Source organism: Poromitra crassiceps (genome assembly GCF_964638095.1).
Source record: "Poromitra crassiceps genome assembly, chromosome: 23".
NCBI lineage: Eukaryota > Metazoa > Chordata > Actinopteri > Beryciformes > Melamphaidae > Poromitra > Poromitra crassiceps.
Window position 1 is genome coordinate 6,198,682 of NC_139639.1, and position 14,068 is coordinate 6,212,749.

A 14,068-nucleotide genomic window follows, 5' to 3' on the forward strand; every position below is an offset into this window, starting at 1 on the left:
ACAGACAGGTGGGCAAAGAGACAGACAGACAGGTGGGCAAAGAGACAGACAGACAGGTGGGCAAAGAGACAGACAGACAGACAGGTGGGCAAAGAGACAGACAGACAGACAGACAGACAGGTGGGCAAAGAGACAGACAGACAGACAGGTGGGCAAAGAGACAGACAGACAGACAGACAGGTGGGCAAAGACACAGACAGACAGGTGGGCAAAGAGACAGACAGACAGGTGGGCAAAGAGACAGACAGACAGGTGGGCAAAGAGACAGACAGACAGGTGGGCAAAGAGACAGACAGACAGGTGGGCAAAGAGACAGACAGACAGGCAGACAGGCAGACAGACAGACAGACAGGCAGACAGACAGACAGACAGGCAGACAGACAGACAGACAGACAGACAGACAGACAGACAGACAGACAGACAGACAGACAGACAGGCAGACAGGCAGACAGACAGACAGACAGGTGGCTACAGGGGGAACAGATACATCCGTGTGGCAGACTGACAGATGAGCAGGAGAACACAGGTACAGCACAGACAGGAGGGTTCATCTCTCAGCAGTCTTGTCTCACCAGTGCTGTCTCCAGATCTGCCACAGTGTTCAGAGCCCTCCTGGACCCTCTGTCACACACAAAGTCTGCGGGTCTGCTCTCAGCATCCCACGCCTCAGAGGCTATCATGCACAGCAGCAGGAGTCCTGGATGAGCGCGCGCGCGCACACACACACACACACACACACACACACACACACACGCATACACACACACACACACACACACACACACACACACACACACGCACGCATACACACACACACACACGGCCTCTTATGTGGTGTCATAAGCCAACTTGTTTCAGTTACAATGATCATCATGAGAGTAAAAGTAGTCTCTGCCCACTATACTCACTGCTTACAGCCATGCCCCGCCAGGCCGCTCCTGATGGCTACCCATTTGTTCCATGAAGAAGAAGAAGCAGAGGAAACAGCTGAGGTGTTTGTCTGCTGCGTGTCCCTTTAGTCTTCTCAACGCGTCTCCTTCTTCAGCGTGTGGGAAGTGCCACTGGTATCTGCCCGGAGAGCAGGAAGTGCCACTGGTATCTGCCCGGAGAGCAGGAAGTGCCACTGGTATCTGCCCGGAGAGCAGGAAGTGCCACTGGTATCTGCCCGGAGAGCAGGAAGTGCCACTGGTATCTGCCCGGAGAGCAGGACGTTGACGTTGGATGTGCATTTCATTGCTATTAGCAGGGCTCTTCTGCGTGCTTCAGGGGACAGCATGCTGAGTAACAGGTTAATGATTTATTATTGTGAAAGTCTTCGTTGACACAGCTGAATCCACTCTAGTGCTGGAGGAGGCGGTTTACTTTTATTTTGTCAAGGTTCTATTTGGCCAATAGAGTTACTGGCTTGGGTTCATATCGGCTCATTCACAAAACAGATGCGCACGTATAACCCACGTGGGTGTGTGTGATTGATTACTTCTCTCTATCTGACACGAAGCACGTACACAGCTTACAAGTGTGTGTTTATTTATTGGATTTCAGATTTCAGACCCACAAGCCTCTTTCTATATCAAAGGTTTATATCAATTAATATCCTCAAGGCATGTGGCATATTTGTCCAGGTTTGACCATGCAGGCACAAGCCAGATCTGGCCCTTCTGACTCCCTGGGGCCATAAGACCCATCCTTTTAATATGAAAATCTGCGAACTGATATTTTTTGTTTCTATAACTTATACCAGATGCCCGGGCCGACCAATATACCAAATACCGATATTGATAACGATACCAGGGTCCGAAGGCCCGGGCCGACCGATGCTAATGTAATGCCGTTACCGACACAGATACAGATAGGGCCGCCCGATGGCGATACCGGGGGCCGACCGATACCGACACGTCCCGAGTACCGGTCTTCGCCCCGGCTACTGGGGCGAAGACCCGGGCTGACCTATACCAATAATGACACTGATATTGTTATCGGTAGTTATCATACCCGGCCGCGGGCCGACCGATGCGCCGGTCCGGAGGCCAACGTTGTCGCTTTTCGCAATGCGGACAAGGTGAAATCATTGTCGACCTGATTAGGCATCCTGAGGTCGTTTAGCCACGCATGCTCGCTGTATTTATCTCTCAGGAGGAGAAGTGAACAAGTGTTCTTCTTCACCTCGGATATAATCATCTATCGGGTGGTAATGCCCCGGGGGCCACAGCTGCGAGGGGCGGTGACGCTCCAATTCAATTCCAGCCTGGGAGGGGGGGGGGGGGGGGGGGGGGGAGAACAATGTAATAGCTGTCAAAGTCATACACGGGCAAGAGAAAACATGGGGGAATGCACCATATTTATTCTCATTTCAGACACACGTGCTCACGTCTCACAACAGTCTTAGAAGAACAGCTCGGACCCCCGCCCCCCGCCCCCTCCCTATTTATCCAATCTATCCATGCACGCTATCAAGATGCATGACCTCAAATCAAATTACTGTGTGTGTGTGTGTGTGTGTGTGTGTGTGTGTGTGTGTGCGTGTGCGTGTGTGTGTGTGTGCGTGTGCGTGTGTGTGCGTGCGTGCGTGCGTGAGAGAGCGAGAGAGAGAGAGAGAGAGAGACTATACACACACGCGTCCTATAATATCCCGACGGGGCCGTTAATTAAGACGAATGCGCGCCGCGGCTTCTTTTGTGCACACGAGGAGAGCGCGGGGGGCATATGATTATGGCACTGACGGTACCCGCATTGCATCACGGACACGACACCGGGTTTCCTGCTGTCTCCCGCCCACCACAGCTCGAGCCGAAGAAGCGCGGGGGGAACGCCGGTATCGTCTTATTATAAGACTTTCTATGCCCCAAAAAAACCCCTCTCTCTCACAGCTGGCTGCTGTCGCTCCTGGTCCCCCGCACAGCCAGCCAGCAGCTGTCTGCTGCTCTGCAGGCGCAAAGGCGCGCTAGAATCATTATTGCGCGCTGTGTTGACAACTTTGGCGCGACGCTGTGAGGATTGCGCACCACCAGCAGCAGCAACAGCTGGCCGTTAATTGGAATCTACTGAGAATTCCCTCCGGCGGAGTCAAGTGGAGGGATCCGATTCCGATCCGCTGCCCCGGCCACCAGGTCCCCGATCGCGGGTTGCTGCTGCTGCTGCTGCTGCTGCTGCTGCTGCAACCTGTAGCTGCAGTGCCCTTCTTCTTTTCCCACTCCGCCGAGGTGCAATGGAGGAACACAGCTGACGATTTGGGATCCGTTCACCTGAGGAGGAGAAACAAGGGGAGCAAAGCAGCGGTGAGTAGATGCGTCCTCCTGACCGGTGCTGACAAGATGAATCACTCTCTCTTCCCTTATCAGTGTCAAATCCTATGTGCGTGCGTGTAGCCTACTTGCCATTCAACTTTGGCCATGTCTCGCTCTCGCTCAAGGGCAAACGGTTATTGAAGGTCTGATTGGATTAGCGCGCATTTGCGGATAATACTGCATATTAAATGTCATTCTTCCACGAGAGTTGAAGTCGCAGTTTTCTGCACGTTGTAGTATCAGGCCTATCACTTATAATTGAGAAACTTGCGAAACAAACCCGTAGTACAGGTGGTTTATCCTGCATCCTAATCGATGTTGCGCATCCGGACGTTAACGGACTCAAGGTCCTTGTATGTCCTTTTATTGCGGTAGAATGATCATGACAGTACACACATATAGGTCCACCTTTTATAGCCTATCAAATCAGTGCGTTTGTCCACTCATCATGCACCCATCCATCCATCCCCCAATCCATATTCAGATTTAGCATAATTGATTTGAAGGGAAGAAGTTGAATACAAAGAGTCGATGAGAGAAGATCTTTTGATGACGTCCCTCTTGAAATTCATGAAATGGGCTATAGCCTACTGAGAAGTTTCCCTGACCCACACAGGCACATATCTAGGCTAAACATCAAACAAATAAACATGATGCTGTGTTAGGCTACTTTATGAGGACACTTGATTACACTTACAATCATACTCAACCTTCAGGAATACAATCACCGCCTTCAGCTTGACGCAAATGCCTCAAAGCCTTTTCGCAATGAGTTTTCATCCTATCACTCACCCCATCACTCACTCATCCACACACTCACACACACACACACACACACACGCACGCACGCACGCACGCACACGCACACACACACACACACACACACACACACACACACTCACCCACTCACTCACTCACTCACTCACTCACTCACCCCATCACTCACTCACTCACTCACTCACTCACTCACACACACACACACACACACACACACACACACACACACACACACACACACACACACTCACTCACTCACTCACTCACTCACTCACACACACACACACACACACACACACACACACACGACTGGTGACGTATAACCCCCCACCCCTTTGTATGCTGGTGTGTATTTTGGAAGAAGCCTGCTGAGATGTGGGTCAGTGTGCTGCTGCTTGGGGCTGCAGAGCACCCAGTTCCTCCGCTACAGGGGCCACACACCCAGCCGCCATGTCTGCCGGCTGCATCCACCAAACTAAGTCAGTGACACGTTTAGCCTCAGTTACTATATGTGTGATGTGAGGACCAGGATGAATCATTAGGTGATGAGTATTCACTCTGCCAGGGAGAGAGAGAGAGAGAGAGAGAGAGAGAGAGAGAGAGAGAGAGAGAGAGAGAGTGTTTGTGTTAGCCCCCCCCCCCCCCCCTCCTGCACCCCCCCCCCCCCCCCCCCCCCCCCCCCCATCTCTGTACAAACTCGGTGCTCTCTGAGGTACTGGTCCATTCCTGCGCCTGTGGTCCACGTACCGCTTTGAACTGGTTGCCTTGCCAACAGCCTATCAGCGACAGCCTTGTGTAAGGGTTGTTTTATCGGTCAGCCAATCGGAGGCTTTCGTCTCTCAGAGGCACTGTCAACCTGTGCAGGATCAGAGCCTGCGGGGCCCTGCAGCCTGACCCAGTGGATCAGAGCCTGCGGGGCCCTGCAGCCTGACCCAGTGGATCAGAGCCTGCGGGGCCCTGCAGCCTGACCCAGTGGATCAGAGCCTGTGGGGCCCTGCAGCCTGACCCAGTGGATCAGAGCCTGCGGGGCCCTGCAGCCTGACCCAGGGGATCAGAGCCTGTGGGGCCCTGCAGCCTGACCCAGTGGATCAGAGCCTGCGGGGCCCTGCAGCCTGACCCAGTGGATCAGAGCCTGTGGGGCCCTGCAGCCTGACCCAGTGGATCAGAGCCTGCGGGGCCCTGCAGCCTGACCCAGTGGATCAGAGCCTGCGGGGCCCTGCAGCCTGACCCAGGGGATCAGAGCAGCACAGCTGAACAGCACAGTTCTAGACTCAGAACCCTTCTGCCAAGGCATCTCATTCCTGTGAACCGGAAGAGTGACCACCCCCTCCTTTGGCAGGTGAATTTGCGAGGTCATGTATTTTCCCAAAATAGAAAAGATAAGATACACACTGCGGGATACACTCTGGCAGCCTGCTATTCCCAATGTGCAACGCTTATACCTCTTGAAAATGTACATGCAAAACTACACTGAACTGGTGAGTTTTTCTTCTTCTTGTTTTGTTGTTCTGTTGTTGTTGTTGTTGTTGTTGTTGTTGTTGTTAGGGGTGTCAAAAATAATCGATTATAAGATGCATCGCGATGCGGATGCGCATGATTCTGCATCGATTCGCAAATGTCAAAAATCGATTATAAAAAAATAAAAAATAAAATAAATAATCGAATAAAATATAATGGAAGTACATGCAATTGTTTATTTGGATCATAATACAATGCAATTTCAAATGCACTTTTATTTTAAAGGTAGCCACACAGTGAGAAAAAGAAAGTGAGAAAAAATAAATCATGTATTGGGAAAAAAAGTGATGGATCGATTGAAGATGCATCGAGATGCATCGATAATCGTAATCGAATCGAATCGTAGCCCTCTGAATCGTAATCGTTGTTTTCTTGTTTTATGTATTTATATTGTTCTTCCTCATTCATTATATGTGTGACATCCCTGCTGTGTCTGTAGTACACTGCATGAAAATACTGACTGACTGATAAAAAACAAAAAAAGTAGGCTATGGTGTTGCTATCATAAAGCTAGAAGGCATGAGCAACACATGGTTTCTTACTCCATTTCTAAAAACAATGCTGCGTATGGGTTATGTTATGTGCAGGGCGGAGTTAAGCAGTAGTAAAAATAAATTCATTTCTTTTTTTCTTTTTATCTGCTCACCATTGTAAATTTCCATCTCACTGTCTGGCTGAATATGATCATACAATTTATATCCACTTTGACAAGCATCACAGGTATCTAAAGCTGTGACAGAGGGGCCTCTGACAGGGCCTTGCTGCAGCCGCCCCCTCCCTCTGGAATGCCTCCCCAGTCACATCTGACATTGTCTTTCATACTCATGATGTCATCTTTCCAAAAAAGCCCTTTTCACTGTTGCTTTTGACCTATAATATTTCTCCCTCTCTCTCTCTCTCTCTCTCTCTCTCTCTCTCTCTCTCTCTCTCTCTCTCTCTCTCTCTCATCTATTTTAATATTTTCTCTCTTTATTAAAGTTGTTTTATCCTGTATTTGTAAAGTGTCTTTGGGCACGGTCAAAAGCAACAGTGAACATTGAAGCGCTATATAATATACATTACATTATTATACAATAATGAGTATTAATGTTCTGTAATTCTCCTCATATTTCTTATATTTCCATTCTTATACTTATTAAACAATAATTAGAGCGAGACCATGATGATGCCAGCCTTAAAATGAGATATTCCTCTAAATCTGGCTCCAAACGGGCAAACTTTCAAATGTAAAACGGCCAAATTCTACCCCCCCCTCCACCCCCCCCCCCCCCCCCCCCCCTTTCGGTACATTTGGCGCGTGGGTGGACGCGGACTCCTGCAGGAGTGGCCCCCCCAAAGCTAAAAGTCTAACTCCGCCTATGGTTATGTGAGCATTGTTTTCTTTGGCTTGAGCAAGTTTGAAAACCTTCAAGTTTGACTCAAACATCTCACCTCACCTCCTGTATTCTCTGAAGCTGTATTGCCAAACATGAGTGACATACCATGTTGTTTGTCCTGAGATAAAAAACAAACTGAATCTTGGGAGGGTGGTCTTCAAACTTCAGGATCTGCACTTCGCAGTCTATTTCTCTGACAGTATAAGTAGCTCCAGACCAGACAGCCTTTGGTGAGCGCAGAGAGAGATCAGAGATGACCCAGAGAGTTCACAGTGTAGGCTATTATAATGCCATGTGTCAGGTAAGGACAGAAGTAGCTCTCTCCTGAGAACTGCCTCTACCAGCATGCACGCACACACGCACGCACGCAAGCACGCACACACACACACACACACAGCGCACGCACACGCACACACACGCACACACACACACACACACACACACACATACACACACACACACACACACTGCTCATCTGTGCAAAAAAAAACAATTAAAACTGTCAGATGTCAATTTGCCCTTCACTGGTGGAAGAAACAAATTGAGAGTGCCTTGAGCAAGGACAGTAGCTTTAAATGAGAAACATTTCAAGCCTTTTCATTTATCACCATGGCGTCTGTCCTCCATGATTTCATATGGCCTGGCGGTTAATAGACCGTTCCTTACAAATAGGGAAGTGTGATTCATTGACAACCCATATTTTTTCCATTCAGGCCAGCATTGACTGCTTATTGGCTCCACATTCAAAACAAGGAATTATTGACGTTCTGGTTCAGAAAGTGCAGAGACCTTGGATCCACCAAATGAAGCGTAACCCTCATGAAACTACAGCTAACGAGCCTGCATACAATTTAGAAGGATCCCAGCAAACATTTTCACGTAGACCGACCGTCTCCTGCACGTCAAACCACTACATCTAGTCAGGGTCTAAAAAACTATCCGGAATGGAAATCGTAGCGACGTAATTCGTCTACTTTCCCACAACGCTGAAATATGCCGCTCCCACAACAGCTATATTCAGATATTCAGATACAAAATCTGCATGCAGCAGCAGCATTGCATATAGCCTACTGTATGTCCAGATTAAAAAAAAATTGCTACATCAAAAGAAAAAATATATCACCTCGTCGGGGATTCGATCGCGCGGCGCCCGCTTCGGCGTCCTGTGACTTAACCACTAAGGCTATCGATTTCGTTAGAAAGACTTTGGATTTGGTCATATATAGAATCCTTAACATTGAGAACTTAGCATTTTGACGTGACGGTCCCTACTGGAACTTGCATTGCTAGGCTAGCTGCCTCGCTAATTCTGTTTCATGATTCCAACCAGCGATCAGACAGGTATATTTATATCATTTACGATAATGTAACCAACGTGACTTGACCATTTATTTAGCAGACAGCACCACAACATCCCAGACCCAGAACACACTGTGTTCAGTTACAGCAAGAGAAATGGGACAATACACCACAGGATTCAGGAAGCTTGTGATAAATACGATAAGAGACACTTGCTATGGGCACTTATATGACATAAACGTCTTTTCATATTAAAAAAAGAAAAGGGCGTTCAATAAAAGTCGTCATTGCACGTGGAGTGCATGTCACACTGTGACTATCTGATCACACAACAGGTAAATTGTCAATCAAATGTAATTTTATTCAACAAAAAAACACAAAAGACACCTACATGTGGCGTTTTCAAAGCAATATGAGATCAATATTTTTTGTTTTGAAGTGACAGTGTCTAAACGTTACATTGGAGGAACGTGGAGAGAACGTCAGACTTTCTGGGTAGATGCCAAACCACAATTCTATCGTCTGGTGACGTCGCGGTCAAGACGATGTTTGCTGGGATACCATGCACACGATGAAACTAGGGATGCACCGATTGCCTTTTTCTTGGCCGATTCCGATTTCCGATTTTTGAATAGTCTGACTTGCCGATACCGATTTTTGCCGATTCCGATTTTTTTCTTCTAAAAACAACAATTGACAGCTTACACAAACGTTTTTGTAACTTTGTTTAAAAATTAAGATTCATAGAACAATTCTTTACATCTAATGGGGATCCAAATAAACAAATAAACAATTCTTATCATTTGCATGAAGTAGGACCTTCTCACTCAAACACATCTCAAAATAAAAGTGTTCCAGGTTAGGCTACTGGACAGAGCTTTTTTGTGCAAATACAATGAATACAAAAATTAAATTAAATCCAATAGCCTATATCCCACAGCTATCATGCATTTACTTTTCCAAAAGAAAACAGGTGCAACAGAACATCAAAATGATCCATGGACAAGGAGTTTATAGACTGGCTCCAGACCAGTCCTCTTGAGTAGAGGGGAAATTAGTTTATGAGTTACAGTAACGATCTTCAGTCTGAATATCAGGCGGAGTTTACACACAGTCCGAAGTTTGGTATGCGTATTTTTATCTGCCATCCGAAAAAATATCGTCACGCACAGAAAACATTGCACACTTGTGAGTCCGATGCATTTTTATTATTATGTCCGTCGTTCTCATGTCGTTCTATTTGCAATACGAAACAAATAGTCTCTCCTGTATCCACGTCACGTTACAACATGACTTGACAGGCTGAGGCAGCAGCGCTGATGTGGAATGGAAAAGCAGGTCGGGGAATGGTTATACTGGACACACTCGCCAAGCCGGCTGTGCGCGGTGGCGGGTTGCTGGAGCACCGCTTCCCGGGGAGAGAGAGCAGAGAGAGGGGGGGCAGTGAGGTGAAGCGAGCCGCTCTGACTGGACTCCAGCCGAGCGGGACACGGCCGCACCTCTGTCTCCAAGGCTTATTTTCGACTTGCATGTGTGACAAACTGCGAGCTTTGTCTACTTCACTGACGGTGAAAAAAATCCACAACGAGGAAGGTATGCTGGCGTGTGTGGTGTGGTGGCTGGGTGCCTGTCTCGGTGCTTTGGGGTGCGCGCACGTCATGTGAAAATCGGCTCACAGAATCGGCTATTTAGAGTGACCGGAACAGATCACCGATCGAGGCCGATCACGTGAAAATCGGCCATTTCCGGTCACGTGCCGATCGATCGGTGCATCCCTAGATGAAACGCATAAAACTATTCACCTTATGTAGCCCCGCCCACTTGACCCATTGTGTCACGACTTCCTGTTCAAAACGCCGGCTGTTTTTTACCTGCTCAAACTAGTCTGATTCGCCTGGCCAAACCTAGTCTGACTCATATTATGAGTCAGATTAGGTTGATGAGTCACAGGAAGTGTAAACACAATCAGAACCTCCGATGGCATTTACACTTCCTGTTAGTCTCTGAAGCCAGAGCCAAATATTAGGGACATCCTACTCTTTTCATTAATTAAAGAAAAAGCAATGATCCCTCATGGATTTCCCTTATTAGATCTGTACCATTCACAAAGGAGGACATATAGATGAAGAGAAGTGGGTGATTTTTTATTTATGATTTTTTTTACTGTGATAACTGAGATGTGGATTGTGCTGAAGGGACTGCAACTTGATATCAGGAGGCTGCCCCATTGTAATATCCTTTATGAATGCTATATGATATGTGATATCAAAATACCATGAAGTAGCCTTCGATAACTTACTATTGAGTAATACATCAACTGAAATAGGTTAGTGCAGCCTGTTATCATATAGGGATATTGGAGATTCTTCTTTAGACCTCATTTAGTCCACATTAGGGCCACAAATCTGTGTTGTAGCGAGACAGAGAAACTATGATCAAAACAATCATTCTTCTTCTATGATCTAATTGTGTTAACTTCTTGTAAATGAAATAGATGGTAAGTTAAGTTGAACAAAATGTTACTTCAATTGTTTCACATTTGGCAAATGTGTATCTGCTGTCTAAAGCAAGTAACCATGTGCACTGAAGAATGTAGAGGCTACTTCAATTCATTTGTTACTAACAATGAGTAACAATTGTTTGTTAATTGAATCAATTCATCAATTTGCTCGGGACCCCCTGGAACCCCCTCAAGGACCCCCCCCCCCCCCCAGGTGGTTCGTTGAGCCCCCCACTGCTTTAGAGCATATAAAGTGAGATTGACATCAGCTAAATAGAACAGGGAACACACCATTTTACAATCATCCAGCAGCAGTCTGTCACACCTGCACTGAAAGGGGGGAAAAAACTGCCGATCATCATCAACTCCACTAAACTCCAAAGAGAGAGAGAGAGAGAGGGAGAGAGAGGGAGAGAGAGAGAGAGAGAGAGAGAGAGAGAGACACTGTAGCACAGTAGCGTGCTGCGTGGAGGAGGGAGGGAGACGGTGTTTTGCAGTGGAGCCGCACACCAGCGCACCGAGGCGACAGCAGCCAGCTCCTCTGGCACAGACGGCACCGCACCGCAGCGCGCCGCACGCTTCATCCCTGTGACTGCAGCAGCCAGACAGGCAGCCAGGGTGGCTTATGATAACCTGTTACACGCCACATGTGATGGTGGCAGCTGGCCCCGCCCCCCTCCGCACATCACAACCACCACCAGGCGAGTAACACATCTGCAAGTCCCGGATTGGTTGTTTTAATGAGGATATCGCGTCAGGATGGCGAAGGACAAGGCCGACACCCCGCTCCAGTATCAGCAAACTTTGGTGAGTTTCTGATGAACCCTAAAGCCCTAAACCCTAGAGCTTATTTTGAGTCATAGACTGACGTCCATGTGTAGCCTATAGGCTATAGGCTGCACCATGACTACCCGTTTCGTCAGAGCGCGCATAGGCACAGCTGTGATGATGCTCGCCTCTGTCCTGCACGAGGATGGAGATGATTTTACATAGATTCAGAAGAGCAATCTGAACCATAACTCTGTGTTGTGTGTGTGTGTGTGTGTGTGTGTGTGTGTGTGCATGCGTGCCGTGCGTGCGTGCCGTGCCGTGCGTGCGTGCGCACATGCACATGTCTGTATTTTGTGTTGATTTCCAACTAAAAACTGAGGGCTTCTCTTCTGGGTTGAAAACACATTCTCAGCTGTATAGCTGCATGTGGGCGGATTCAGAGTTGAATGTAGCCCATCATGATTTTAAGACACAATGCAATCCAGCTATCCCTCCACACTGATCCACAGGTGGTGTTGTCTGCACCGCTCAGCTTCTGTCTTCTTTATAGTCCCTCCCTGTGCCTCTGTCCAACCCCACTTTCATCATTACTTCCAATTGTCAATTTAGACTTGACCTCTAATTGGATCAGATGAATTTGTTCCACTTTGAAGAAGCAGCATGTATTGTATTGAGTGATCACCTCACTTACGTACGGCCTAATGGGCCATCATTAATATGTTAATATCCCAGATGCAAGATAGAGAGCCTTACTGCCGGCTTACTGACGTGTGCTATATTTCGCTCACGTCCCGTATAGTATAATGGTCCTTATCTCCTGCAGAGCTTGTCCCGCCTCGTGTCACCGTCCCTGTCCCTCGCTCGTCTCCGGCTCCGGCCCTTTAACTTATGAACTCAACGTGGACTCCTTCCTGAATATTCATTGCCTCATGCACCACTTTGGACCACTCATGTCACAGCGAGACTGACAGTGACGGCCTGGAGCACTTCACACAGGGAGATCTATATTCAGAGAGAGACACAGGCATCCTCCCACCCACCCTGAGTGTGTGGGTGTGTGTTATGTGTGGTGTGTGTGTGTATGTATGTGTGGTGTGTGTTGTGTGTGTGTGTGTGTGTGTGTGTGTGTGTGCATTCTGCTGCACACCTGGCTGTATCAGACTGCAGTAAATTCCTGTCTGTCTGTCTGTCTCTCCTCTTCTCTGTGGGGGAGGGATTTTTCCGTCCGTGCCTGTAGGTAGTAAGTGGTAGCCTCTCATGCTGTGTGTGTGTGTGTGTGTGCGTGCACGCGTGTGTGTGTGTGCGTGCATGCGTGTGTCTGTGTGTGTGTGCACATGCACACATACGCGCGCGCCCTGGTCAGTCAGTCTTGTGTGCAGCTGTGCGTGCCGTGCGTCGGGCTCTTGTGTGCAGCTGTGCGTGCCGTGCGTGTGTATGTGTGTGTGTGCAGCTGTGCGTGCCGTGCGTGTGTATGTGTGTGTGTGCAGCTGTGTATGTGTGTGTATGTGTGCAGCTGTGCGTGCCGTGCGTGTGTATGTGTGTGTGTGCAGCTGTGCGTGCCGTGCGTGTGTATGTGTGTGTGTGCAGCTGTGTATGTGTGTGTATGTGTGTGTGTGCAGCTGTGCGTGCCGTGTGTGTGTATGTGTGTGTGTGCAGCTGTGCGTGCCGTGCATGTGTATGTGTGTGTGTGCAGCTGTGCGTGCCGTGCGTCGGGAGCTGTTTTCTGCTCTTATTGGTGTGAAGAATCAATGTTCTGTGTCTCAGTGTGAAGATCAATAGTCTTCATGTAAAATGGCAGCCAGAGTCTCTGTGGAGCGCGATGCCTAGCTGCCCTCTCCTTCTCCTCTGGACACAGCCAAACACTGCTCCAATCAATGGCTTTATCATTCAGTCCCTGCATCCCAGCCGATGGTCCAAAAATAGATGCCGTGCGCGCGTGTGTGTGTGTGTGTGTGTGAGAGACGTGTGTGTGTGTGTGTGTGTGTGTGATGTGTGTTTCTGTGTGTGTGTGTGTGTGTGTGTGTGTGTGTGTGTGAGAGAGAGAGACGTGTGTGTGTGTGTGTGTGTGTGATGTGTGTTTCTGTTTGTTTGTTTGTGTGTGTGTGTATGAGAGACGTGTCTGTGTGTGTGATGTTTGTTTCTGTTTGTGTGTGTGTGTGTGTGTGTGTGTGTGTGTGACACATATGCACGTTTGTGTGTTTGTGTGTGTGTGTGTGTGTGTGTGTGTGTGTGTGTGTGTGTGTGTGTGTGACACGTATGCACGTTTGTGTGTGTGTGTGACACGTATGCGTGTTTGTGTGTTTGTGTGTGTTTGTGTGACACGTATGCGTGTGTGTGTGTGTGTGTGTGTGTGTGTGTGTGTGTCTTGCACCTTGATACTTTCTGAGTATGAAGCAAGCAGCAGCAGCTATTCCTGAAACGTCTTACGTCAGCTGAAAGGCGTCTATTTATTCCGCTTGGAGAACAGATTGATACGTGTTTCAGAGATATGAACCAGACGAGTAATGAGGTGTTGCACTTTCTTGCTGTCCGACATTGGATTG

At 48.2% G+C, this 14,068-nt stretch overlaps 1 protein-coding gene across 1 annotated transcript in view; it reads left to right on the plus strand.

Annotated features, from left to right (window-relative positions):
- Positions 1 to 11,513: 11,513 nt before the first annotated feature.
- Positions 11,514 to 14,068, plus strand: part of clcn2a (chloride channel, voltage-sensitive 2a) — a gene marked incomplete at both ends in the record, with an annotated part of 74,703 nt that continues 72,148 nt past the window's right edge. The window contains one exon of the mRNA XM_083659631.1: positions 11,514 to 11,561. Coding sequence (XP_083515757.1) covers positions 11,514 to 11,561 — 48 coding nt within the window. The remainder of the gene's footprint in view (positions 11,562 to 14,068) is intronic.